General features: G+C 39.6%; 2 protein-coding genes across 7 annotated transcripts in view; one reads left to right on the forward strand and one right to left on the reverse strand.

Moving 5' to 3' along the window:
• The window catches only part of BABAM2 (BRISC and BRCA1 A complex member 2), a 184,097-nt gene extending 171,990 nt beyond the window's left edge, over positions 1–12,107 (reverse strand). The window contains exons 1-2 of one of the 2 annotated variants that reach the window (XM_030035410.2): positions 11,747–12,107; positions 8,246–8,405 (exon numbers count right to left, since the gene is read on the reverse strand). In XM_030035410.2, the coding sequence (XP_029891270.1) occupies positions 8,246–8,373 (128 nt within the window). In that variant the 5' untranslated portion in view covers positions 8,374–8,405; positions 11,747–12,107. Of the gene's footprint in view, positions 1–8,245; positions 8,406–8,594; positions 8,882–11,746 lie in introns of those variants that run through there. The other variant, XM_030035409.2, reaches the window with a different exon arrangement.
• The window catches only part of RBKS (ribokinase), a 70,411-nt gene continuing 57,456 nt past the window's right edge, over positions 12,012–24,966 (forward strand). For all 5 annotated transcript variants that reach the window (XM_030035415.2, XM_030035413.2, XM_030035414.2 and 2 more), the window contains exon 1: positions 12,012–12,284. Coding sequence is in view for 4 of the 5 variants with exons in the window: in XM_030035413.2 (XP_029891273.1) it covers positions 12,235–12,284 (50 nt within the window). In the remaining variant the exon portion in view is untranslated. The remainder of the gene's footprint in view (positions 12,285–24,966) is intronic.

Consider the following 24,966-nt stretch of genomic DNA (forward strand, 5'->3'; position numbering starts at 1 on the left):
GTTCAAAAATTCTAATTACAAAAGAATTCTTAACAAAGCACACGAAACATTGTATTATTCCCCCCCCAACAACAACAAAATATCCATGGCTGAAGAGCACAACAAATCATAAACCAACTTTTACTCAAGAGATTGAAACAAACATTCTAGAGGAAGAAAAGGTAGAACAGAGAGAAAGAAATAATGTAAAGTGGGAGACATTTTGAAAGGTCACTGGTAACCCTACCTATAAACAATAATCCAAACGTTTTTCTATTGAACAGAGAACTGACCATCCAAAACAGAGCAACAGGTACCCCATCACATTTTTGGTTTAAAAATATTATTTCAGTGATGCACAGGAATCTGAGGGGGGGGTTAGGAAAATATAGTTTTACAGGTTTTTATATTTGGCTTTTTTTGCCTCTTCTCCATAATGGAATTCTGCAGTTTCCTTGCATTGGGATTGTTTTATCTTACAATAAAAATACCCAGTCCTAGTGGTCTAATTTTGCTCTTTCAGCCATATACCACACATTACAAAGAAAAGAACCTGGGGCCCACACTGCAGAGTGGTTTGCCTCAGACATATCATATCAATTCCCTTCTCTCAGGAAAGACAAAATAATTATGTTCCCTTTTATCAATTTCTACTTTTCTATGGATTACTTAGGAGGTTTACCTTTACCTCAAGGACTGAATTCAGTATCTTGAATAAAAATACCGATTTCAAGAGCAAATAAAACTCTGTTCACTTATACATACAGCTCTAAGTATTCTTTTCAGATGCTCACTTCCAGTTAGATAATAGTGGCTTCAAGGTATGCCTACACTGTGCAGTGCAGTGCCAAGTAAATGCCTAAGCTAAGTATCTCAAGAAACAGATTTAAATAGCTCAGGCATAGCATTGCATTGGTGTGGTTATTCTGTTTCCAGCTGAATTTGAGATATTAAACCTACACTGCAAATTCAGTGCTGGACAGAGTTATCTGAACGGTCAGAAAAATTCATTTCTCCGTCAGTCAGAAGATAGAGCACCATGACTGATGGTTCAAGAGATCCCAAAGCATTTATAAGGGTGCATTTAAAAGGGCATCAATAAAGAGATGTCAATCTAAGTGCCAACAAAATAGACTCTCATGACAACGAAACTTCCCTCTGAAATTTTTTACACAGGCTTACATAGTGATCAATACATTGTAAGAAAAGGCCTATGCAGTTTTTGATTTTCCACATTTAGGGAATGACTGTGTAGTTAGAAAATAGTGTACATATTCTGTTTCCAAAAATTAATGGTTTGTTTCTTTTATTATCACTGACTCACAGAAGTAGTTTACACTAGTATTCCCACTGACTTCTTTCAGCTGTAATATAATCATGGCAGAATCAGATCTTAACACTGTTGCATACCGGTCTGTCAAGGTCAAGCCTCTGATCATCTCCTATGCTTTTAAAGCCCCTAAACTCATCAGACAATGACTGCAACAAACAGGCTAAAACAAAAAATCATAATCTTTTGCTTCAGCTTCATTATAAGCGTACATTAGCTATTTAATGTTATGCTATGTATGTGTATATGCATATGGGAGAGTCAGGCATACATGAAGTATAATTGCATATGTAAGGCTGGAAGAATTTATCAACCGGCTATCCAGGAATATATTCTCTACTCAGCAGAAGAATAAAAAATTAAAAGCCAATTCTCAGCTTCTAGTGAAATGCAACATGCATGCAAGATCCATGGTATGCTAGAGATCTGTCCAGCTCACATTAAACAAATGCTGCATCTGTGTGATGCAAGGGTTTGGAAAGGGGGAGAAATTGGACCACGTACACATTTATTAGATTTTTAGCTATCTTTACCAAAAAAAAATAGTCTTAAGATTTTTTTTATCCTGCAGCGATGCACAACGCAAAGACATTTGTTACAATAGTAGAAAGTTATGGACAGAGACCTACAGTATATTAACATAAGCCCTGGCTTTCAAGAAGTGTTCAATGAGTTACCAAGGTAGAGATAGCCAAAATGTACATTTAAATACCTTGCTAAATTACATCTTTCCAACTGTATTTGGCACATATATTAGTACTACATCATGTGAAGCTCTCTTTAAACAAATTAGAAAAGAAACAGTTGGCACCTGTATCAAATAGTTTCTTCTCATTTTTAATTAAAGCATAAAACTGGTAGACATTACATTCAGTTTTTTCAAGGTCAGACAAGAGGAAGTCACTCACTGTCCCAGTCTAAAAATAACCAGCAAAGACATACTGAGCAGTATTTAAATTGAACAAATCTTTGGAGAACGTATGTAGTCTTTCAAACTACAGCCCACGTTACAGCAATTATTTAATACTACCTTTACTTTTTAAAATCCTTTCTTTACTCATAGCCCTTGAAACTGACAAACTTTTTTTGAACAACTTCAAGCACCTTGTTCAAAATTGGTGTAAAAAAATGCCAAACTTTGTGGAGAATATTTACAAAACCATTACCAAATGTATGCACTACACTTAGATCTTTACTAGGCAGACATTTTGCCTTTGTTTTTTCAGCATTCGGAAACAAATGCAGGAGAGAGCAATATTGGAGACAGTCGGTCTTTTTGGACTAGCACAGAAAAATTGCTGTTTGAAGTTCCAAGTGCTGCTCCACAGTGACAACTCTCTCACATTGTCCCATCAGAGTTTCAGCCCGTTAAATTTTGCTTGAGAGTACTAAGATTCTTTGTAGTGAAGAAATACATTTGTTATCAGAGACTGGAATGAAAGGACCTACTCTGTGCAAAAGTAATAGTTTATGACTTATTCAATACAGCAGTAACGAGTCATAAGATCATGCCCCTCCCAGAAACTGCCACATCCTTTCAAGTATACATTTTACTCAGAACATAATTATTTTTTAAAACAGCTTTTCATAGTAATTGTGTTCAGAAGAGTCAGACTCAAATTTCATACGTAAACAAAATGCATGTTAAAAAAAAAACTACCCATAGGTATCAATGTGAGTGATGGAATGCGAACTCTCCTCAAGTAACTGAAGTAGAATCTTTCAATTTAAATTAATCAAAAGCAAAAGATCAAGTAAAAACTTTAAATAACCACTACAGTATTGTAATAGTATTTCACAGTTAAAAACCAACATTATTTCATTGAATACTCACATAAAATGCATATTTACTTTAAAACGGGAAATGCCCAAAAGAACGGGAAATACCAAAGTATATTGCAGTCTACTTGATAACACAAAAAAGTAAATCATCACTGCTCACTAGGAAGCAGGGCAATAAAGTTATAAATATCTTATTACAGCTTGATAGTAAATTTGTATGGTAAAATCTACTCCAGATAGTACTACAGTCTTCTGACCACTCTTCATATTGGTTTCTTTCAGGAACATAATTAATTGTAAACATAGCTCAGTATCAAGCAAAGAGGCAGAAATCAGTAGCGAATCAGAGAGGTGCAAAGAACCAAATACCAACAAGGCTTACTACGAACCATTTACATAAAAATTCCACAATTAATCTCCTCATAAATATGGAGTAAGTATAACCAAACAAGTATGAAATTTAAAATTTTGTTATGAGTGGATATCTAAAAAGGAAAATAGAATCTTAATGTATGCAGCTTTAAATCACTGTATTCATTTTGAAATCCTGTCTGGTGCAACACATCAAAGTGATTTAAAAAACAACATGAAGTTTGTTGAGTAAGAATAGGCTTGCAGCATAATTTGAGGCTTGAGCATGGGCCCTGATGAACAGATGTAGGAAAAAAAAATTTCTCAAAGGCAATGACCACCACAAATATGTTTTTCACTATTGTAACACACCATAGGAAAAGCAGCAGCCTCTTAAATAATTGGATTCTACATTATACAATAATTAAACACCCTTCACATCAGAAAATGTTCTGTATTTCTAAATCTACCTAATACTCGCTTTTCCCTATTCAGCACCTTTCCCATGATTATATGTATAAATGCTAAGAAAAATGCCTTAGCCACAATTCAGTTGGTTATGAGTAGACTGTAGTATCTAATTAAGATGGGTCATTATTGCAAAGAGACAACACTGAAGATTAACTGGATGATACAATATATGGCATTAACTCAATTGACAGCAATATTTTCTTTGGGTCTAGAACAAGGTAATATCCTATGCAAGAGTTAAAATGCTTTGATCCACTCTGTCATCTCAAAGAATGTCTTTTATTAACAGAGATGCCTGCCAGGGTTTTCTTATCACCAGAATCAATGCTGCTAAAGGTGCTATATTTCAGATGTGACCTAACACTCAGGTTCTATTTTTGTTCACTGTGGAGCCCTTTTTACAAGAAAGAAGGTAATAGCTCTGCAGACTTGGCCACCTAACTTTTTATTACAATTTCTATTGAAGAGCTTCCTTCTTTCCTGTCATGCCATATTGCTGAGCTCAGTTCGGGGATACTCACATATTTTGACTCACTCTGCAATGGCCATATAATTCCTATAAATAGGACTTGATCCTGAAGGTCCTACTCATAGATGTAAATGTATGTAAGTGTCTGATGAGACTGGTACTGTCTAATAAGTTTGTAAAACACACAGACATTATAGAACTGTAACATATTATTATAAAATATTTACATACTCAAAGACTCCAAAACAATAGGATTTCCTTACTATATTTCCCTCCCACACTTGCAAGCAAAGCAAATTAACATATCATCATACTTCATACTTTTAATCTAACATCAGCTCTTTAATACAGTTTATAAAACACACCAAAACCAAGCAATCTTAGCAATAAGTTAGAATAAGTGCAAAATAAGCTCGTTACTAAAACCATGTGACATATGGAATTGACTTTTCCAATAATTAAAGGCTTAATATGTTTGCCATTTAAAAATCAAAATCAACTGACATGATAGGCTATAAACCTGGAACTTGATATTGCACTGGTGAAATAAAAGGGAAATTCCTTCCACTTTTGAGAATCTGAAAACCAAGGCTCTGAATGGGCAAGGCCTTGGAGATATTACTGTATTCAGCATGTTACCATTACTCCCTGTTAACCACAGGTCCAGTTTCTAAAACCTAAGAAATGAGAACAGATGGATCTTCAGTTTGTAATTTTGTTTTGTTATACATTGTAAAGCACTGGCTCTTCAGGGAAGTGGAGGAACTACAGTAACCCCTAATTTTCTATCAGAGTAACAGTGTGGCATATGACAGTGGAGCAGCCATGCAGCTACTCCCCTTGACCCAGAAGCTTCCAGATGCTTCTGTTTTCAAAGTTAATAGCTATTAAGATGATTACTTTAAGTATTTCAACATCTTAAATGTTATAGTAAAACTGTATTTATTTTATTCTTAAAAATCTTCCACAGAACATACCAGTTAAAGCATAAAATATTCGCATGCTCTGCAATAAACTCAAGCTAGGCTGTGGAAGTAATGTGTTTACAGTCCCTTTCATGTGTCAATAAATGTACAATCACTATTCAAAAGCAAAGATTCTGAACTCATAGTACTTATAAACAGTCTGTTCATCTGAGATCAAGAACTGCTTTTTATTTAACTTCAAACATTTAATCTAGTACCTCTTCCCTCGCCTTCCTGTTCTACTTTTTAAGTTTAAAGCCTGATTCAGCCCCATTGAAACTGAAGGGAGTTTTACAATTAGTGTCCTGAACCTCATGCCCATTTCTCTAACAACTGTTCTCTTCATTTACCTCCTGTTAATGTCCAGCCTCTATGTCCTTATACTTCTGTTTCTTCACATAGGTATCACCTACATTTGCCTCTGCCTATTTCCTCTGCACTGTCATTTCTCTCTTTAAAAAAAAGCTTAATGAAAGTGAATGTATACAAGGGTTTGAATAATCTCATGATGTGAGGATAGGGGAGGAGAGTCAACAAATGGTTCTGAATCCTTTTTTGGATTCTCTGAGCCCTACAAATTTTTCCTTTAGAGGCAGTATCCAGCAACAAATATAAATCTACTGATAATACGGTGGGTTGAGGATTTTGTTATTAATCAACTGACATGGGCCTCTCAAGAACAGTCTGTGGAGTCCCAAATGCTCCTATATCAAAGGTTAAAGACAACTCAAGATCTAGTTCAGTCATGGAAGGGACTTCTCTATAATTCTGTGATGCATCCATCTTCTGTGAAGTAATGTTACACTGTTTAGCTGTTCAACGACATCATACAGCACTAAATCACAAGGAACTTTGTATTTCCACACTGATGCATAAATTCAAAATTTTCTATTATAAATAAACTAACAATGATTTATTTGTAACAAACAAGAAAAATCTTTCCTAAAAACCCATATGCATGAAATTTACATTTCAAAGAAATTTCAAGCAATTGCTAATAAATCCTGTTTAGACTAATGCTTTTAAGAAACTTATTTGTACAAAAAAACCCACCTTAAAAAATAATTCTCAACTAAACGCAGAATCTCGATTATCCCAGCTCCAGCCCCTAATAACCTCAAGCCATAAAAAAGCCTCAGCATAAAGAATGAGGTTCATTTCCATGTTCCAGAACAAGAAAAAAAAAATATTGCTAGCACTTGCATATAGCTGAGCCTATGCCTTTAAACAAGATATGGGACAACCTCTGTCAGGTGCTGTACTTGTGTTACAGACTCCATGTTCAACAGTTACTATACAATTTGAATCACTGGGTTTGGGTGACAGGTGCAGTTGAGGGCAGTTTTTAGTTTTTTAAAGAATAAACTCTTGGAAAACATTCAGGATTTATCAAAGTTAATTCAAGATCTTATCAGCAATATCACTGGCCAAAAACTTTAGACACTTATTAAAAATACCTCTGCAAGAGTGAGCTAGAAAACACCACTTTATATTATTTTAATCTATTATTTTAAATGAAGGCAGCATAAGCATTCAGTGAGCAGACAGCAAAACCCTTATCTACGTCCCAACAAGCTGATACCTTTACCACCAGGCTACAGCTGTGTTTTCTCTCTACCTTTTTTTGTATTCCCTTCTCTCAGGCTCAACAGGAGAAATGTAAGATAGCTCCCATCTCAGCTTTCCTAGAAGACTAAATCAAGAGAAAGAAAGGTCTAGCGTGAAATGACAGCAGCAGATGCATAACTGCTCAGCCTGTCTCGCATAATTTGCAAGCATAAATGCCAAGCCAAACAACACTAACAAAGTTATAGCTTCTTATACCTCCAAGTAAATCTGTACTCTGTCACAGCACCTTATAGGGAGGGAATGGTTCCTTTCAAACTAACCCTAGAATTCACACCACCTTCCTGAAAAGGCATTGTAACTACCAGAAAAGGACCTCCCAAACTCTCCATGAAACCACAATAAAGCAGCCTACAGAAGCATACTAAACAAAGTTTTCAGCAGAACTAAATTTTAAACAACAGTGATTTGTGGTGGTTCTCAAGATCTACCAGGTTATGCTATCATTCACAATGATACACAAAGCAGCAGTTTGTACAAAAGTGGTGATTTAGACACCTTAAGCTAAAGTAATTTCAGGCTCTGGACTCCAGTATCAAATAAATACCTGAATCGGGGATGCCATTAGATGCCCAGCTCTAAAAGAATAAAGCAATTTCTGATGTGTCTCATCTTAAAGTATTCTTTTATCAGCCCCCTTGGGAGTCTTCCTTCTCTGCAGAATGACTAAAGTAAACTCTACTTTAAGCATTTCACTTCCCCCATGTATTATTCACAGAGGTTACGCACCAAAGTCCCTTTGTACATGTGGATCCCAAACTTTATTACTATCTGAAAACCATCATGAACCCTTCTGGAATTTAAAATAAAAGGAGTAGCTTGGCCTATTTCAAACACTTGGCCCTACAGCCACTTGATGTACTGATCCTGAGGAGGGTCAGATAAAGTTAATTTTTTTCTTACTTAGCATATTCATGACTACAGGCAAGGTCACACAAATTTATCTTCAAGTTTTTAATTTACAGAAAAGATTGAGTAAGCAAGTGATAAACAACAGGAAAAAGTGTTTATAAGTATCTCACTGCTGAAAACCAACACTATCAAGTGGCAGCAATGAAAGTGTTTTAACAAGATTCTTATTGCCAACAATATGACAAATTAAGTCTCCCAGACTACAAAATAGTAGTAAGACAAAAAATAATGTAGCCAGTATGTCAGCTTCAGAGATATTGGAAATGCTTAAATACGCATGAACCTAGTAAAATTCTGTCCTGAAAAGACATCTTAACTGTGAGGGGTTGGGTAATCTTTTTGGATTAGGAACTCACTTACCCAGATTTCAAGTCTGTAATCCGTAAACAATTAGTAGCATCCAGTCCTACTTTTCCATTTCTGACCACACTGGAAATGAAGGGCGAGAGCGCTGGAGAAATTCTGTTCAAGGCAACTTCAGGTGACATTTTAGTACGTTCCTCTTTCCTTTGGTCTTGAGCTGCACAGGGATGGTAAGGGGGGAAAATAAAATAAAAAAATATCCTACTTGTTTGATGTAAATTCACATGCACTCTGCAAACATCAAAAGAAAAAAGCTAAGCACGCAAAGGATCAGGAATGTAGAGTAAATGAAGTGTGCACGGGTTTATAAAGAAAAAATAAATACAGGTAATTTTTTGTCTCCTACCTCTGCAACATTCAATGAAGCCCATTTATTCAATGTCAACATAAAAACAGACTTATATCCTAGGCTCCTTTAGTTAAGATCCTATCCCTACAAGAAAGGGAAGTAAAATTGAGGGCCATTCTGACACTTCACAGCCTAGCCCTTCTTGTGAGCATTTCCGTTAGGAGTGTATAATTGACAAGACACATTTGTTCTGCTTCCACTGAAATCAATGGGACTTACCTTACTGATTGCAATGGGACCGAAGGTTTGATTATTGCTCCATATTCTCTTTTGTAATTTCTAATACCGCTAGTGTAACCATTATCAGCATTACTTTTACATTACTTCATTAGGTAGCTATTTACAGCATTTCACAATGCCTTTTAAAGGCTAACACTGCTTTTCTTTCAATGGTATCACCATACTCTTTGAAAGGTACCTTCATTCACAAAAAAAATCAGGAAGCTGATGTATACACGTTTTAAGCTTTTTCAGAAGTGCTTGCAATTGGGTGACCCTATGCTAAATCAGTTAGGCCACTAAGTTAACACACTTTAAGAACCTGCTGCTTTTTAGCTGAAATGCAGAAACTGATCATGCACACATTTTAACTCATTGCACCACAAAAAGGCTAGAGTGGACAACAGACTCTGGTAGGAGAAGTGGAAGAAAAGAAAGGTAAGTAACCTATTAAAATGCTAACTTAACATATTTGATCATATTTTTAGGCACAGAGTTTCATCTGAAAATTAACTGAAGCTGACAGTTTTAGAAAACAAAGCCATAAATTACTTAAGGTAACATAAACATGCATCTGACAAGTGGGGCAGAAGAGCTCATACTTAAACTTGCTTACTTCCTTACAAAATGCCACATGTGGACTGCTGTATTTATGTGTTCTACAAAGAGGGTGTGAACAACTCATGGCAGTAGTTGCAATTTTCTGTTGTTTCTAACACTCACTTCCCAAGCATTAGTTGTAACTAATAGATATGCTACAAGCTGATTAATTCCCTGTATGGTAGCAACATTGAAGTTATACATTTTGTTCTCATGAAAGTCATTCACCCTGAAGTAGTATGAAGCAATGGTCAAGAAAGAGTATTTATCCTAGCTATTCGGAATGTATCTGAATAAAGCAAAGGCCAGGCACTTTAAGGCAAACAAAAAAAAAATAATAAAGACTTCCTAAAAAATAGTACTTATCTTTAATACACTGGTTCTTATATTTTATGACAGCAAGGAAGCTGAAGACTAAATACCCATGTCCTAACATACAACATGTTCTCTTCACATACATGATTTGCCGTAATTGACAATGGGCAATAACTTCAGTTTGCTTAGCAAACACCTGCAGCAATTTAAGATGCTACCTCCTCTGTTACTTTTCTACCAAAAATTACTGCCTACTCACCTTTATTCTTCCCCAGAGGCACTGAAAGAACACAAGCCCATACTTGACCTATTTCAACGCAGAGTCCAATGGCTTAGATTGAACCGCTAATAAAAGTGAGTTTAAACTAAACTGGTACTTTGCACAAGAGTGGCTAAAACAGGGCACATATTTCAGTCATGCCAGCTCTACTGTAGGGAAAAGTAATTTCAAGCAGAGGGGCAGCTGGACTGATGAAGGTAAGAACTTTGTAAACCATGAAAAACATGCTGAAAAACAAGCTATCCTTCTAGTAATCTTAAGGGTATACACAAAGATCTCAGAGTTGGTTCTGATAATGGCACATTTTAAGGGGACTGTAAGTGTTGTGAGGGTAGAATTGCGAGACATAAGAGATGTCTCACAAGAGATACACTTGGTGATCAAAGTTGAATAGATGTACCTTCCAAAATGAACTGCAAGATGAGAACCCTTACCTTTTTGTTAATAAAATATGTAGATATTGTCAAAACAAGATGTAAATCACTGCTAGCCACTTTTCCTGGTTTTACTGCATCATTTCTTTAAGATCCACAATATCTTCTACATAACAAGCCACATACACAATACTTAAAGGGTGACTATCAATTAAACTCACTGATTTATTTTGTAAACAAAGGTCTTTACAAACTATAACACAATAAGTAACATTTTCATAAGTTTCAGTTGTCATATACATATTTTTCCCCAGCTTAATTTTCCCGCAATACCGGAAGCAACACAAACTCAAGGGAATTAACAAAACCAAAATTCACTAGACTGTTTCCCTTCCAAAACAAAACATTTGAAAGAAGTAAACAAACTAATAGTTGAATCCTTTTAGATTCAGCTGCCTGTCATTACAACTTCAGGCAAACATAACATACGCTTCACAGCAACCATAAAAGCCCAGACACTGCTTTGGGCACCAGAGAACGTCCGGACGCAAGATACTCTGTTCCTCCACCACCAGTAATAACATTATGGGTGTTAAGTGAAGCTGCAAGAAGGCAGAGGCAAATACTGCGATGGAGGCCTTGAAGCATGAGGGACATGTCTAACCCTCTGGGCTTGGCTGTCGGCAGTCTGGTTTTGTGATTTTCACTTTGAGGGTGGCGGTCACAGGTGTCTGGGCGTGGGGAAACGACGGGACCCCACGACCACCTCCCTGCCACCACGCCGGAACGCATCCCCGCCAGCCCACAACACGACCTGGGACGTGGATCTGCGGAGCTCCGAATAAACCCCCAAGTTCCCTCAGCCTCGGCACGGCAGAATGCACACCGGACTGACCCCTGCCCAGTCCCGCTCCCTCCCCCGCCGCCCCCCGCCTCGGCGAGGCTCCCCAGGCCACGTGCCGACACTACGAGCAGCGGCCGCCTCGTGCGAAGGCGGCGGGCCCCGCCACCCCAGGCGCTGCGTGCCGCGCCGCCCCGCCCCGCCCCGGCGGCGGCGCCCGGGAGCGGGCCGGGCCACCGCCGGGCGGTGCTTAGGCCAGTCGTCGCCCTGGGCCGCACCGGCCCCCATGCCGCCTCCCGGCCAGCTCTGCCGAGCCGGGCCGGGCCTGCAGCCTCCGGCGCCGGGTCCCCGCTCGCCCCGAGCGCCCCGGGGCTGGTGGAGGAGGCGGAGGCGGGGGCCGGAGCCGGGGCAGAAGCCAGCCAGCCAGCCAGCCAGCCAGCCCGCCCGCCGTGCCGCTCCCCCGGGGCCGGCAGGGGCACTGACTCCCTCCCGCCCGTGCCCGGCCCAGGCCCCGCCATACCTACGGCGGCCGGAACACAGCCGCTTAGCAACGGCCGCGGCCACGCGCACGTCCCGTCCACCCGCGCCCGGCGTGCGCGCCCCCGCTCCCGCCCCGCCACGCGGCGTGCGCGCCTCCGCCCCCCCGCCGCCGCCGTTCCTCGGGCCGGAGGGGTCTTCGCTGGCCTCCATATTGGCGGCCGCCGCAGTGCCTGGCGGGCCGTCTCGCCGCGCAGGCGTGGGGCTGCGGTTCCGTCGCGGCCGAAGCGGGGCGGGGGAGAGGGCGGGGGAGAGGGGCGAGAGGGGGGGGCGGCCCTGCCAGCAGGCGTTCGCCAGGGGCACCCCTCCCGGCCGAAGGCCCCTGCGGGCCAGCCGCCGCCGCCGCCTCCTCCCCCGCCCGTCGCCCGTGGCAACAGGGGAAGCCGCCGCGAAGGCCGGGTCCAGGGTCCAAGGCCTGGGCAGCGCCTTGGCTAGGCTGCGGGGCCTGGGGCTGCCCCGTGCCCTGGCGCCATGGCCGCTGAGGTTGTGGTTGTGGGATCCTGTATGACCGATCTGGTCAGGTTAGTACCCGGGGGGTTCCCGCAGGCCGGTAGGCCCCGGCGCGGAGCCGACTTCCTGCCCTCGCCGGACGGAGGGGCCCCGAGGTCGAGGGAGCGCGGGGCGTCTCGGTGCCCGGAGCGGAGGCTGCCTGCGCCTCCCAAGGGCAGGCTGGGCCGGGATGCACCCCGACTCCTGGGCCAGGGAAAGCGGGTGTCAGGTCTCTCTCCAGGCCTGGAGAGGAGAAGCGGGGTCGGCTCCGGGTGCGGCGGCGAGGAGCTCTCGGCCCTGGGCGGAGGGAACCGAGGCGAGGAGTTGGCTGCGGCAGGGGCAGGGGGAAGGAGCAGAGCCGCCCGTGGGGGCGGCTGGGCCCGGGTGATGTCAGCCCTGCAAATAATACTTTGAAAGAAGACTGTGGGAGCGGGGAGAAGTTTGAACGTGTTGTCTGCTGGAGCTTTGATCAGCTGTCTTTAACTTTAGGGAGAAGAGAGGCTTGGGTTTGTGTTTTCATCTGTGCTAGGTGGCTCGGCATTAGCCTTGCTAGAAAAGCAGCATTTCATAGTAACCCACATGGGAAATCGTGAACTCTGATACTCTTTATCAGCAGAGGAGTCTGAAACGATTTCATGAAGGTGAATAAAGCTGGTCAACTGTAACATGTTTTCAGTTCAAAGCACTTGTCTCCACTAGAAAAGCAAGAAAGCAAGCTTAATATTGCAAAGAAAATGAAGTTAGCTCCATGAAAAAAGTAGGTTCTAAGTTGACTACTTGCAGACAACATTTTATGTGACACTTTGAAAGAACAGAGAGAAGGCCTTCCTTCATATCCAAATAGGTCAAGAAGTGGAAATAGGAAACCCTCAAAAATTTAGCACCTCTGAACCCCAAAGCTGGTTTTTAAGTTATTAAATCCTTTTTTTAAAGGAATGTCTTGATTCCTTTTTATTCATTTTGCTTTTAGAACTAGGTACTCGGGTCTCATTGCCCTTTTTTTTTTTCTTTTTAATACATTGGTAAGGTTTGGAAACTTCTTCTAAAAATTAAACTACAGAAGTTCATGAAAACTCTTGGTTCCAGCAGCCTGGGTTTTATAGTGAATACTAAATATCAGAAGAATTCAAGCAAAATTGCGAGAGTTGGCAACGATGCAAATACTAACCTAAACTGGCTGACCTTGTCAGCCCCAGTAAACTTGCAAATCAGTCTTTGATTTGCACTATTTTGAACACATCTGTTTTTAAACTATATATGCAGTCTTGGTTAAAATAGGATTTAAAAGTATATGTATCTGGACTGCATCAGCTTGTCCTGCTGGGAATTCTGCAGTAAAAAAACCAATTCCTCAATCAGCAGAGAATTATATCAAAGCCTGTGGGTCAAGAAAGTGTAGCATACATGATTAGAAGAATATGCTGAGGAGTAAGTACAGTTTAGGCATAGGCACATGTTGTAGAAATGATGAAAACCCTTAAATAATCCTAGAACCTGTGTCAGAAAGATTTAATGCTTTATGTAATCTGCAGAACACACTGGCAGCTTTCCAAGAATAGTTTTCTTGTAAGTCAGAGTAAGATCTTGTAGAACTGATCTTGACATTATGTGTGAATGAGCTATCAGATGCTTACGATGTTACATTGAAATATAAAACATGGTGCTCTAACCTGAAGACGTTCCTTTTCCTGACTTTCTAAAACATGGGGAAAAAAATAATCCAAAAATCATCTACCAGTTTAAGCACTGCTGACAGCCACAGCTTTGGGCTTTTTCTTGACACTTAAACAAGCAAACAAAAAAAGAAAACTCCAATTTTTTTGTTTGCATTTGATATGATAGAAATACAGTCATTTATCTGAAGCCATATTAACTGGCCATACTGTAACCAGAGATTAAACCATGGGTTGTAGCCATAGATGCTGTTACACTGAGATTAAGTGAATTGTTGAAGAAAAGCCATTTCACTTTTAATTTAACTGAGAGGGTTTCTTAAATTGTACAAATGCTATCACAAGAATGTATCATCTGACTCATCATTACTAGCCTCTACTTTAAGGAGAAGTGAAGGGCTTTTTATTAGTGATAAGCTAATTTGCTTCAACTGAAAAAGAAGGGACAGCCTCATTGTTTCTGTTACTAGCACAGGACTTCAGGCACTTAATAAGAAAAAGAGTCTGTTTAAATTTAGCTGGCAACAGCTTAATCTGACTGAAATCTCCATGTAGTACCCATGTGGACATAGTTTAAATATATATCCTGTGTTACAAAAATCCTAGTAAAATTACTGTAAAGTACTAAACTGTAGGCTGGGATGTGCCTAGGTGGAGAGCAAAGCTATGAAATAAGGAACGATAAGCAAGCTTTATTAAATGTGGTAAAAACTGCCAAGTTAGGATTAGGATTGATGCCAGGAGGATATCTCTTGACTGTCTTTATATCCGGCATGTAGAGGGGGCTGTATATTCTAGGTTTAAAGCTAGGGTTCATTTCAGCTGGGATGAAAGAGCATCAGGTTTCTGTGAGTTTGTCTGTCATTTATACTGATGTTTCAGTTTGTAAAAGGCATGGACAGCAGTGATCATGTTAAATGCCTGTCTGTCACCCATTTGGAGTAGACTGAATAAACTAAATTAGGAGTGAGAGTCACACAAAGGAGGTCAGACGCATTTTTGGACACATTGTGTTTGATAGGCATATTCACCACTCAACACTAAAGCCTATCTTTCCTAGAAGATAATCATATTGATTGAGACTCAGCCAGAGCTAGACAATGCTATGTTATAACTCAAACTGATAAAATACTATGTTGGCCCTTTAAAATACGTCTGGAAAGCTAGAAGATCAGTGGCAGACATTAAATGGTAAACATTCCCAGGTCCGTAGAGGCAAGGTACCAAAAATCAGAAAGATAAGCTTCAAGCTACTATTAGATATACGGTAGCCAGATTCACCACTAAAAAAAAGTTAGCACATAATGTTTTTACTCAATACAGTAAATTAATGATTTAAAGAAGCGTAACTTCTGTGTGAAATGGAGATGTACAGTTTGAAATTTGCTATGTCTTACATAATGACTGAGATGGAAAAGGATGGGGACCTTCTGTTGAAGACAGTATTCAGATGTAATTTGGGGAAATAATCAAATTCAGAAGAAAGGGTAGTGTGCCTTAAAATTCTTCTAAAGGGAAGGGGCCCAGTGGTTTGCTTTTAAAACACTTGTTCTCATTGGAAATTCTTTTCTCATTGTCCTGTAGCACTGCAGTGGCAGAATGTCGGTTTTCTGAAGTGAATTTAGTATAATCAAAACAACCTCACGTACATACATGCAGTAAACCACACTCTTTTGGCTTAATTGGACCAGTAACAAAACATATTTGTGGTCATAGTCACAATCAACATTTCATTGGCAATAGCAGGCAATAGTAGTAGAAAACAAAACCAGCATTATTCTATATGATCTAGATATCAAACCAGATGGGAACCATCCATAGTATTATTTAAATAGTTTCTGTTCTGACTCATATTTGCAGACTGGTCGTGGCATTGGCATTTTAATTCATATTAAATCAGGACAAGACTAAACATATAAACCAATGAGAGTCAGACACACTAAAACAATTAGAATAAACAGGAGAAACTTTGGCATGGCAACTGAAAACAGCAGAAGCAAAGAACAAAATGTAAGATGGAAAACAGTCTTTGGATAGTCACAGCAGCAACAGTTTTTCACTTTAACTCAAGAGAATGAGACCACAGTCCAAATACTGGAAAACTGTTTGTTAGGATGTTCAAAATTTGAAGTCTTGGTTTTCTGTGGACCTGTTTTCTTCCTTCAGGTTGCTTCATTCCCTGTAGGCAGTAGAACTAAAAGTTCTGCTTCCAGTCCCTTGTTTTAACAACCGTCGTTAATAATTATTACAAATACTAAACTGATTGATTGAAAGCATTCAGCAAGAGAAGAAAGACACGGCAGAGAAAGCATTGAGCTACAAAGTATATGTTGCTAGACTGGAGTGGACAGTGGTGACAAATGCACATCCGAAATAAACATCTCAGAGTAGCCTGATGGACGCATCGAATCATCTTTGCTAACAGAGCACAATCTCTGCTTGTGCAAAATGGCAAAGGCATCTATCTCCATTAGTGACATTCTGCATCTTCCTCTTGAGTCTCTAGTGGTGGTAATTGTGCGCTGAAGTGCTGAAGTAAATGGTTCATTGGCTCATTGGAAATGTCCATGATCCAAAGCTATGTCTGTACTTTCTTTGTTAAAGTGCAATATTTGGGACAATAATTTCAGGCTTTTTTTGTGGGAATAGGGAAAGTAATTTTCTTACGTTTCTTTTGAGCGAGCAGAGAAAGTCTCACATATGACTTCATTTTTTCTTTGCTTTGTTTCCAGGTCTTTCACGTGTGTATTTCCACCATTTCTCATGCATGCACAGTCACCAAGTTTTAATGTTTTTTCTTGCTTTAATGTTTTTTTCTGCTCTTCAGCTTCTCCTAGCAGCAAAGTGTTCTAGAATCCTTCAAATCCATTTCATTTATGTTTTTGTTTTTATCTGTAATGCTTCCCCTGCAGCAGCCACTCCTCATTCTAGTCAATCTGCCATTGCCAGCAGCATGGGAAAGCACAACTGTGAAGGAATACAAGCTTAGTCCAGTTGAGGAAATTAATCTTTTGGATCCAGAGAAAGGCATCAAGGCATGAGAAAATGTGTCATCTGTGAATTGTTTAGTTTATGTAATAGTGAAAAATCTGGGCTTGATTTCAGAGCCTATACTATTCCCTTGTCTTCTTTGACCTAGAAAAGTTTGGGTGTATAGTAAATGCAAGATGCGCAGGCTCAGTGTTTTGTTGCTCTACCCTGATTTTAGAGGACCTAGATGTGGTTTAGAGAAACACCCCTTTGCCTTCTCTCGCCTGGCAGAAAGCAAGCTGTGTCTTGGAGGCCCAAAAAGAAAAACTGGATAAAAATCCAGTTAATGAAATCCTCAGTAATGGAATTCAGTAAGAAAATTGTGTTCTGTTCATATACAGCTTTTGACTATCTGTAGTGACCCAGACACTGCTCATCTGATGTGGGGCCTGATCCAAGCTCATTCATGTCAGGAGAAGCTTTTCACTGCTGTAAACTGTCATTAAACTGTCATCCTCCCGCAAAATCTGAGTGATCCGTTTATTTTAGGGTGAGACACAGTTTGATGTTTTAGTGTGTTAAAAGTATTTGGTGTTATACTCCAGACCTGAAAAGCTTTCAACAAAGTTCCTCTAACAAAAAATGACAAAATAGTGAAGGGGGGAAAAGGAGGGAAAATGTCTGGTTGGGTGTTTCTTAAATTAACACAAAATAACTAGGGCAAGGCCACCAATGACTTTTTTTAACCCATTACAAGAGCTGCATTTGCAACGGAGGTTATGAATCCCAAGCGAGAGACAGTGCATCATTGATCCCAGCTGGCACTTTCTGAAAGAAACTTGTTTGTGCAACAGAGGATGCTGTGGGTCCTCTCTGAGAAGGGCTGGTGGTGCTAGAACACCTGCTCAACACTTGTCTTTGGCTCTTACCCATGAAAACTTTTTTTTGCCCTTCCCAAATGGAAATGTGGACGTTTTAAAAGTCTTAGGAAATACAAATGTGAAACTGGTCACACAATGTCTTTTAACTTAAGTACAACAAAAGTGCTGCTTTCTGGATTCTATTTCATTGAAACCTCCCTGCCCTTTCACTTGGTGTCTTCATTTTGTGTCCTAAGCTACTGTACTGTAATTAGGCGCTGTCTTTCCTTCCAGAAGCAATTCCATTTCAGCAATAACTAATATGACTCTTGTTTTTTAGACTTCTTTATCTAGTTCAGTTTTAGTAGTATGTATTCAGTAGTGCTTTTGACCTAAAGAATAGCCCTTGTGGTACTACAGTCAGGCCTGTACTACATGAATGCCATAGCTGAAGTAATTTCTTTGGCTTTCCAGTAACCAAGAAGTAGCACTACTTGTCCTACTATGCATTTGGAAAACATTTCGGAGTTGAAGGAGGTGAAGAGGGGCAGTTTGCTTTGTAAAAAGATAGGAAAAAGGTAAAGAGAAGTTGGAGGAAGGTCTTAAAAAGGGCAAAAATAATAGGAAAGATGTAAGGTTTTACTGCAGAAAGTGTGAAGAGTCTATGGAGTTGAGTTTGAGATAAAAAGCAGGGAAACTACTATCCTAACAGTGACAGCTATCCAGCGGCCCCCTGTTTTTCTGCTTCTCTTTCTGCCAGCTCTGGTTGCCTGTTTGCTTTTTGCACTTTTCTACCATGGCTGCATGGCAAGGTTCAGGCAAAAGCTCTGGTTTAGCCTGCTGTCTTCTCCCAGCACCAGCATTTTGGAAGATACGGCACCCAGTAAGTCCTCTGTTACCTCCTCCTTCCCATGAATGAGTTCCCAGCTGTCTGCTTCTGTTCTTACCAGCTGCAGTGTCTGGTCTGTTTAAGTTTGTAAATTGCTTTGCGATCCTTCAAGATGAAAGGTTCTACTTAAGTGAGATCATTATCGCCTTCTACATTTCTCCACTCCCAGTTCGTGGCTCAAGCTTCTTGTCTCATCTCAATTTGGGGTCCTGCACAGTACTCAACATTCCCAGCTCACAGCAACACAAAGCTTACACACAAATTTCAACTTCCAGTCCTTGAGTTGTTTGACGCCTCTCAGAGTACTTCAGAGCTGAAGGTTAAATATATGTATTTTCCTGAGCCGATGCCAAAATACTTAGCACTTGCTGCACTGAGATGGTACTTCTGCATTTGCATCTGACTTCATGTTATTTTGTGTGCTTCAAGAGGCTGTACAGTTCTCTTCCTCCCACTTCTGAAGTACTTACTCATTCTAGGAAGCATTCCAGCTACAATGTTTTCTGTGATCCTACACTATATTCTTATAGCTATACTTTGTTCATGTTCTTGTGGTTAAACTGTAAGCCTGTCAGGGCAGGGATTTCACTCGTGTCTGGTGTAGTGAACTTACAGAGTGGAACCCAGACAGGAGTTCAGAGGGCTGTCTCTGTTCAAAGACTCATAGGCAGTAATACAGTGTTTGGACAGGAGAACCCCTTTTCTGTTCAGCTGCATGTCTAGCTGTTGTCTTCATCTTCCATATTTTAACTGATAGTAAGGGAGTTTTTCACTGTATAGTATCTCTGTGTCTTTCTTCCCAATGTCATTCACATTCCAGTGAAATTTCCCTCTTTCATACAAAAGTGAGGTCACCTTAAACCTGTGTTTATGATATTGCAGTCATTTCCATGGCAGTAGACTATGATATCATCAGTGGAGGATTATGCCTTTCCTATGTGTGTTAGCAATTAAAAATTATGGTTTGTGAGATAAAACTAGTGTTTACCAAGCTTTTAGGTTTAGTCCATGTGAGGCAGGGAAACTATTGCTTAATTCTCTGGAGAGTTCACTTGGGTAATGGAGTAAATGAATCCAGAAACATTGTGATCCTAGCAGGTGATAAGTTTTTGGGGGTATATTTCCTAATGGGAGAGAAAATCAGCTACTCCATCTTGTGTTCTCTCGCCTGGCAAAGAACACTTGTCTGAAACACCATGGTACTCATTGTTTTGTTATTCAGAGGTACTTAAATGCCTGACTTAAAGTATCACAATTTTCTAGGCTCATTAGACTGGCATTTTTCCCCTTTAGAGGTCAGTAAGCTATTATACACTACCCACAAAAGTAAAACAACCTGGTTATCAGTCTTTTCATCTTTTTAATGGGTGCCCTATTTGCCAGCTACCAGTAGCTGAATCTCTTTGTTGAACCTTCCTAAGTATGTACATGCTTTCTCCTGGGTTGGTGACAGCAGAGGCCAGTTTCAACACTGTGACAGCAAAAGAAAATTCATTCATTTAAAATGTAGTGTCCAGTGTTAAAACGTTTGCTAATGCTCCAAGAAGAAAATGGTGGATTCACAACATAATTTATTTCATCCCTTCAAATACTTAAGAATTTTTAAGCCAAGGAAGAAGAGTTTTCTAAATAAGAGTGAAGAGAAAGGGAAAAGAGATTAGATAAAAGTTTACAGAGAAAGAACATCGTCAGTCTAGGTATTGCAACACAAGACAATATTTGTAGCCATTTTTTGGTAATGTAGTTTTAATTACAGAAATACACTACACCTGTGCACATTTCAGCCTGTCTGTTTTCCCACATAACAGAAATGAACTCTCATAAAATATCTGTTTAAATAATGTGGGTCAGAACATTAGAAAAAAATCTCAAAATGGTGTGCCCTAATTACATACAAGACTTGCATGTGTCCAGTTTCACAGAAAGTCTAGGATGTGAAAAGGTTCTCCCTGAAATTATTACCATGTTAGTAACTACAGTAGAAAGAAATTGCTTTTCCCATTGACATTCATGGAAATGGAATGGAACTAGGCTGGAATGGAACAGTCAGAATTATTGTATGTAGTTTTTGGAGACTGAGATTACTAATGCCATAATAGACCTGACCCATATTTACTGAGCGTAAAGTCAGGTGATGTTACAGCAACCTCCCGAGTGTGCAGCTTCCCTATCATTTTGCATTCCTGCTGAGCCTTCATCTGTCTCTGGTAAACCCAGAGTGACACTTCTATTTGAAGAAAATGAAGGGTCAGGAAATAACAACATTATGATCAGGGAAGAAGCTGTTGGGATAAAAGCTTGTTTACCAATTGTCCAATATCAACATCAGGAGTAAGGGGTTTGTGTTCATTTCCGCTACAGAAAGATGTTTTATCTCAGCAATTCACAATAGCATATGACCATGGCTTCACGTTATAACATCCCTCCTTATAGATAGCACAACTGTTGCCTTTTGCTTTCTGTAGGGTTCTTAGACATCTGTGCAGTTCCAAGTAAATAGCATGCAAAACAGTGATACACTGGGCATTTAATTGTCAGTACTTAGGGTAGTCCTTGGGCTTCTGCTGTATCCCAGTGATACAGACTGAATATTATGTTGTGTTATGAATGTACCTATAATTTCTTGCTCCGATGAATACTCTTTTACTATGTAACTCCCACAGTTTTTTATTGTTTTGGTTATTGTCCCTGCTATTATTGGAAATTCTTTTTGACTTTAAAATAAAACATATCTTGCCTTTTCAGTCTGGAGGTGTTTTCCAGACAAGATTCACTACAGTCAAAAGGGGAAATTGTCTAAAGGAACTCCTTTGAAAATATTTGTCACAGTGAACAGTTGTTAGGCACTATATTTTAACACCCAACACTGAGACTATTGTATTTTCTCACCCTTTATGAGCCACAGAATGATATGATTAATAGTTCTGTTCTGTTGTTAATGAATGACTTGCTATCTGTACTGTTAATGGAAATAAACATTTTCCTAGATGCATTTCTAGACATAAATTATCTTTGGGTGAATTTTAGTACTCCTGACAGTAAAGAGCTGCTGGCACAAATCAAAAGCTGCAGTAAAAATCATACAGAGTCGATGGTAACAAATTTGTGTAAAAATACTCTGGGCAAGCGTATATATGATGTTGCCTCTAGGAGCTGTCTGAGCTGTTCTTTCCATAGGACTTTACCAGTAAGGGTTTTTTTGCTTGTTTTATATGGCTCCAGTTGTTAGCCTCTGTATCAAGTTGCAGTAAGTTATTTGATGCTGATATCCCTGCTTTCTTCCAAGCCTAGTATCATATACTTTGAGCCTGAAGAAAATACAAAATTATTTTTCACTAGTATGTTGCCTAAGTAGGTGCAGCTTTATAGAACACGTTGATCTTTGTGACAACTAATTATAAAATAAGAAGCTGGTAATGTTCCCGAGTATATCAGTTGTGTGCTCTCTTTTGGGTTTTATTATTTCTTCTTTCCATTTCTGACTTTAGTCTATTTTTTCTCCTTTTTTCCTGTACTAGATCAATAGCATGTCATCCCTGAGCCATCTATGATTTCCCCTTTTTTGCCTCCAGCTCTTCTTGTTGTCTTTCGACATCACGTTCTTACAGTGTACTTCTTTTCTGTATTGCTCTTTTCCTGCCTCTCATCTTTCAAAAAATAACTTTTGCTTCCAAAGAATCATAATTCCCTTTCACTAATTTATTCCATCCATCACTTGCTATACTTCCTATCCTCTCTCAGATCCCTGTTTATACAAAATGCATAAACCTTGATAGTATAAGCAGCAGCAAGAAAAAAACCGTGTTGGTCAGAGCTGAAAATAAAGGATGGGAAGGAATAGGAAAGACAGATCCAAGTTCAGTACTTGTGTGGAAAGACAGGCATTTTCCATGTTCTCAGCTGTAATGAGAGTGAATATACCTTCCTTCTTCTAATTGTCTGATCCTATTATTCATTGGGAATATCCTCAATTATATTAATATTGCTCAATCTTTTTTTTTATTATTAATTTCCTTTTCTTTTTTGTTTTCCCCAGAAAGAACAAAGTAAAAAATGACCTGTTGGGAAAAAACAGTTGGTTTTGGTGGACCTCATAGTACTCCACATAGAGGCAGCAAAAATGAGCAGAATTTTCTTCAGTTTTCATTCCCTGTTACTCATTAAATTCTGGGCACTAATGGAGACACGGGAGCTGTCCATCGGCAGGCATCACAAGCCAGGGTTATACAGAATTAGGCCTTCCTGATTTTTAGAGATCTGAATTTCCCAAGAGAGCTTAAATGGTGAAAAAGGTAAAGGTACTTATCTAGAGGAAATTCCTACATGCCACGAGAGAGTTAACCTTGTCCAGCAAATCCCAGCCCCTCCCCCACACACACACATTCTCATCTTTGCCCCGCAAACCTTAAAGTTATTGTAATCCAGGATTTTAGCAGATGCCTTTATAATTAGATTGAACTTCAGATAAAGCTTTTTTTTAATAAGTGAATCAAGGGTAATACAGTTTCAAAGTAAAAACTTGTCTAGTGAAGGCACCGTGAATGTAGCCCTGATGTGGTCAGGCAGTTGGACTGGATGGTGGTTGTAGGTCCCTTCCAACTGAGCTAGTCTAGTCTAGTCTTGTCTATTCTATTCTCATATTAAGTTTAAATATATTGATTACCTTTATTATCTACAATATATTGAGTAAGTATATGTAAACTAAGTATTGTTTTGGTTATACTTTTCATTTGTGACCCATATGGATTCTGTAGGAAGCACTGTACTTACAAACTTGATGAAAAATATCATACTTGCCAAAATTATTGTCCTGGGTATGTGTCCTGGTTTCAGCTGGGATAGAGTTAACTGTCTTCCTAGTCGCTGGTACAGTGCTATGTTTTGATTTCAGTATGAGAAGAATTTTGATAACACTGATGTTTTCAGTTGTTGCTAAGTAGTGTTTAGTCTAAAGTCAAGGATTTTTCAGCTTCTCATGCCCAGCCAGCGAGAAAGCTGGAGGGGCACAAGAAGTTGGCACAGGACAGAGCCAGGGCAACTGACTCAAAGTGGCCAACAGGGTATTCCATAACATGTGACGTCACATCTAGTATAGGAACTGGAGGGAGGGGGGGCGGGGGATTGCGGCTCGGGGACTAACTGGGTGTCGATCAGCGGGTGGTGAGCAATTGCACTGCGCATCATTTGTACATTCCAATCCTTTTATTATTGCTGTTGTCATTTTATTAGTGTTATCATTATCATTATTAGTTTCTTCTTTTCTGTTCTATTAAACCGTTCTTATCTCAACCCACAAGTTTTACTTTTTTTACCGATTTTCTCCCCCATCCCACTGGGTGGGGGGGGAGTGAGTGAGCGGCTGTGTGGTGCTTAGTTGCTGGCTGGGGTTGAACCACAACAGTATGAGCTTTTAGAGCAACATCACATTGAAGAAAACTATTAATATTTGGACTGCACTGTACTTCGTTGTGATGCCTATATAGTGAGAACACATCTATGATGTTGTTCTTAATATTGTAGTTTACAAAGCACAATATGCTTGTATGCAAAATGCCGATACTTAATGGGGGGGGTCCTTTTTTATTTTTTAAATAAAAATAAAAGACTGGAAAAGACTGACAACAAGATTTGTAGGGAGGTCAGTAGGTGCTTTATTTTCTGTATGATAGTAAAGCAGAAGCACAGATTACTTCGTTGATTTACCAGTGTATAAAAGATTATGATGACAAGAACAAGGACCCAGTGGCCTATCCACTCAACCGTATTATTTCCACTTTGTTCATTGTTGTCTGATAAATTCTTTCTTTTAGAGGTAGAGAAAAGATTAATGTTCACATATGTCTTGTTTATCTTAATCTGTCCTTGGGCATGTAAAGATCACTCTTTGCTTGGGTAGCAAAGGTTGTTTTGTTTTGTGATGGTTTTTCTCCTTTAGCCCTGGTACTTCATCATGATATAATGTTCTCTTTGGCATAGGAACGACAGGCAGCCTTCTTCAGCCCTGGGTAAGCACAGCATGTTTCAGAGACAGTCTATTCTAACATCACCATCAGATTGCCTTGAAAATAATTGTGTAACTGCAATTCCAAAAATAATGCAATTGAGAGACATCAGTGAAGAACAACGTGGGAGGCAAATAAAGTTAGAGAGTAGCAATTTTGAAAATTTCCACAATCTTTCTTAAATACAAAACAGATGTTTGGTAAGAATGATGGAATGTTTGCTGAGACTTAGATATCTGAAGATAGATTCATATTTGTTTGGGGTTTTTTAATCTCTTTAGAGCTTCAAGTTCAGAATTAAACATTCCACAGATTATGAA

The sequence above is a fragment of the Aquila chrysaetos genome, chromosome 13 (assembly GCF_900496995.4).
Source record: "Aquila chrysaetos chrysaetos chromosome 13, bAquChr1.4, whole genome shotgun sequence".
In the NCBI taxonomy this organism is placed as follows: Eukaryota; Metazoa; Chordata; class Aves; order Accipitriformes; family Accipitridae; genus Aquila; species Aquila chrysaetos.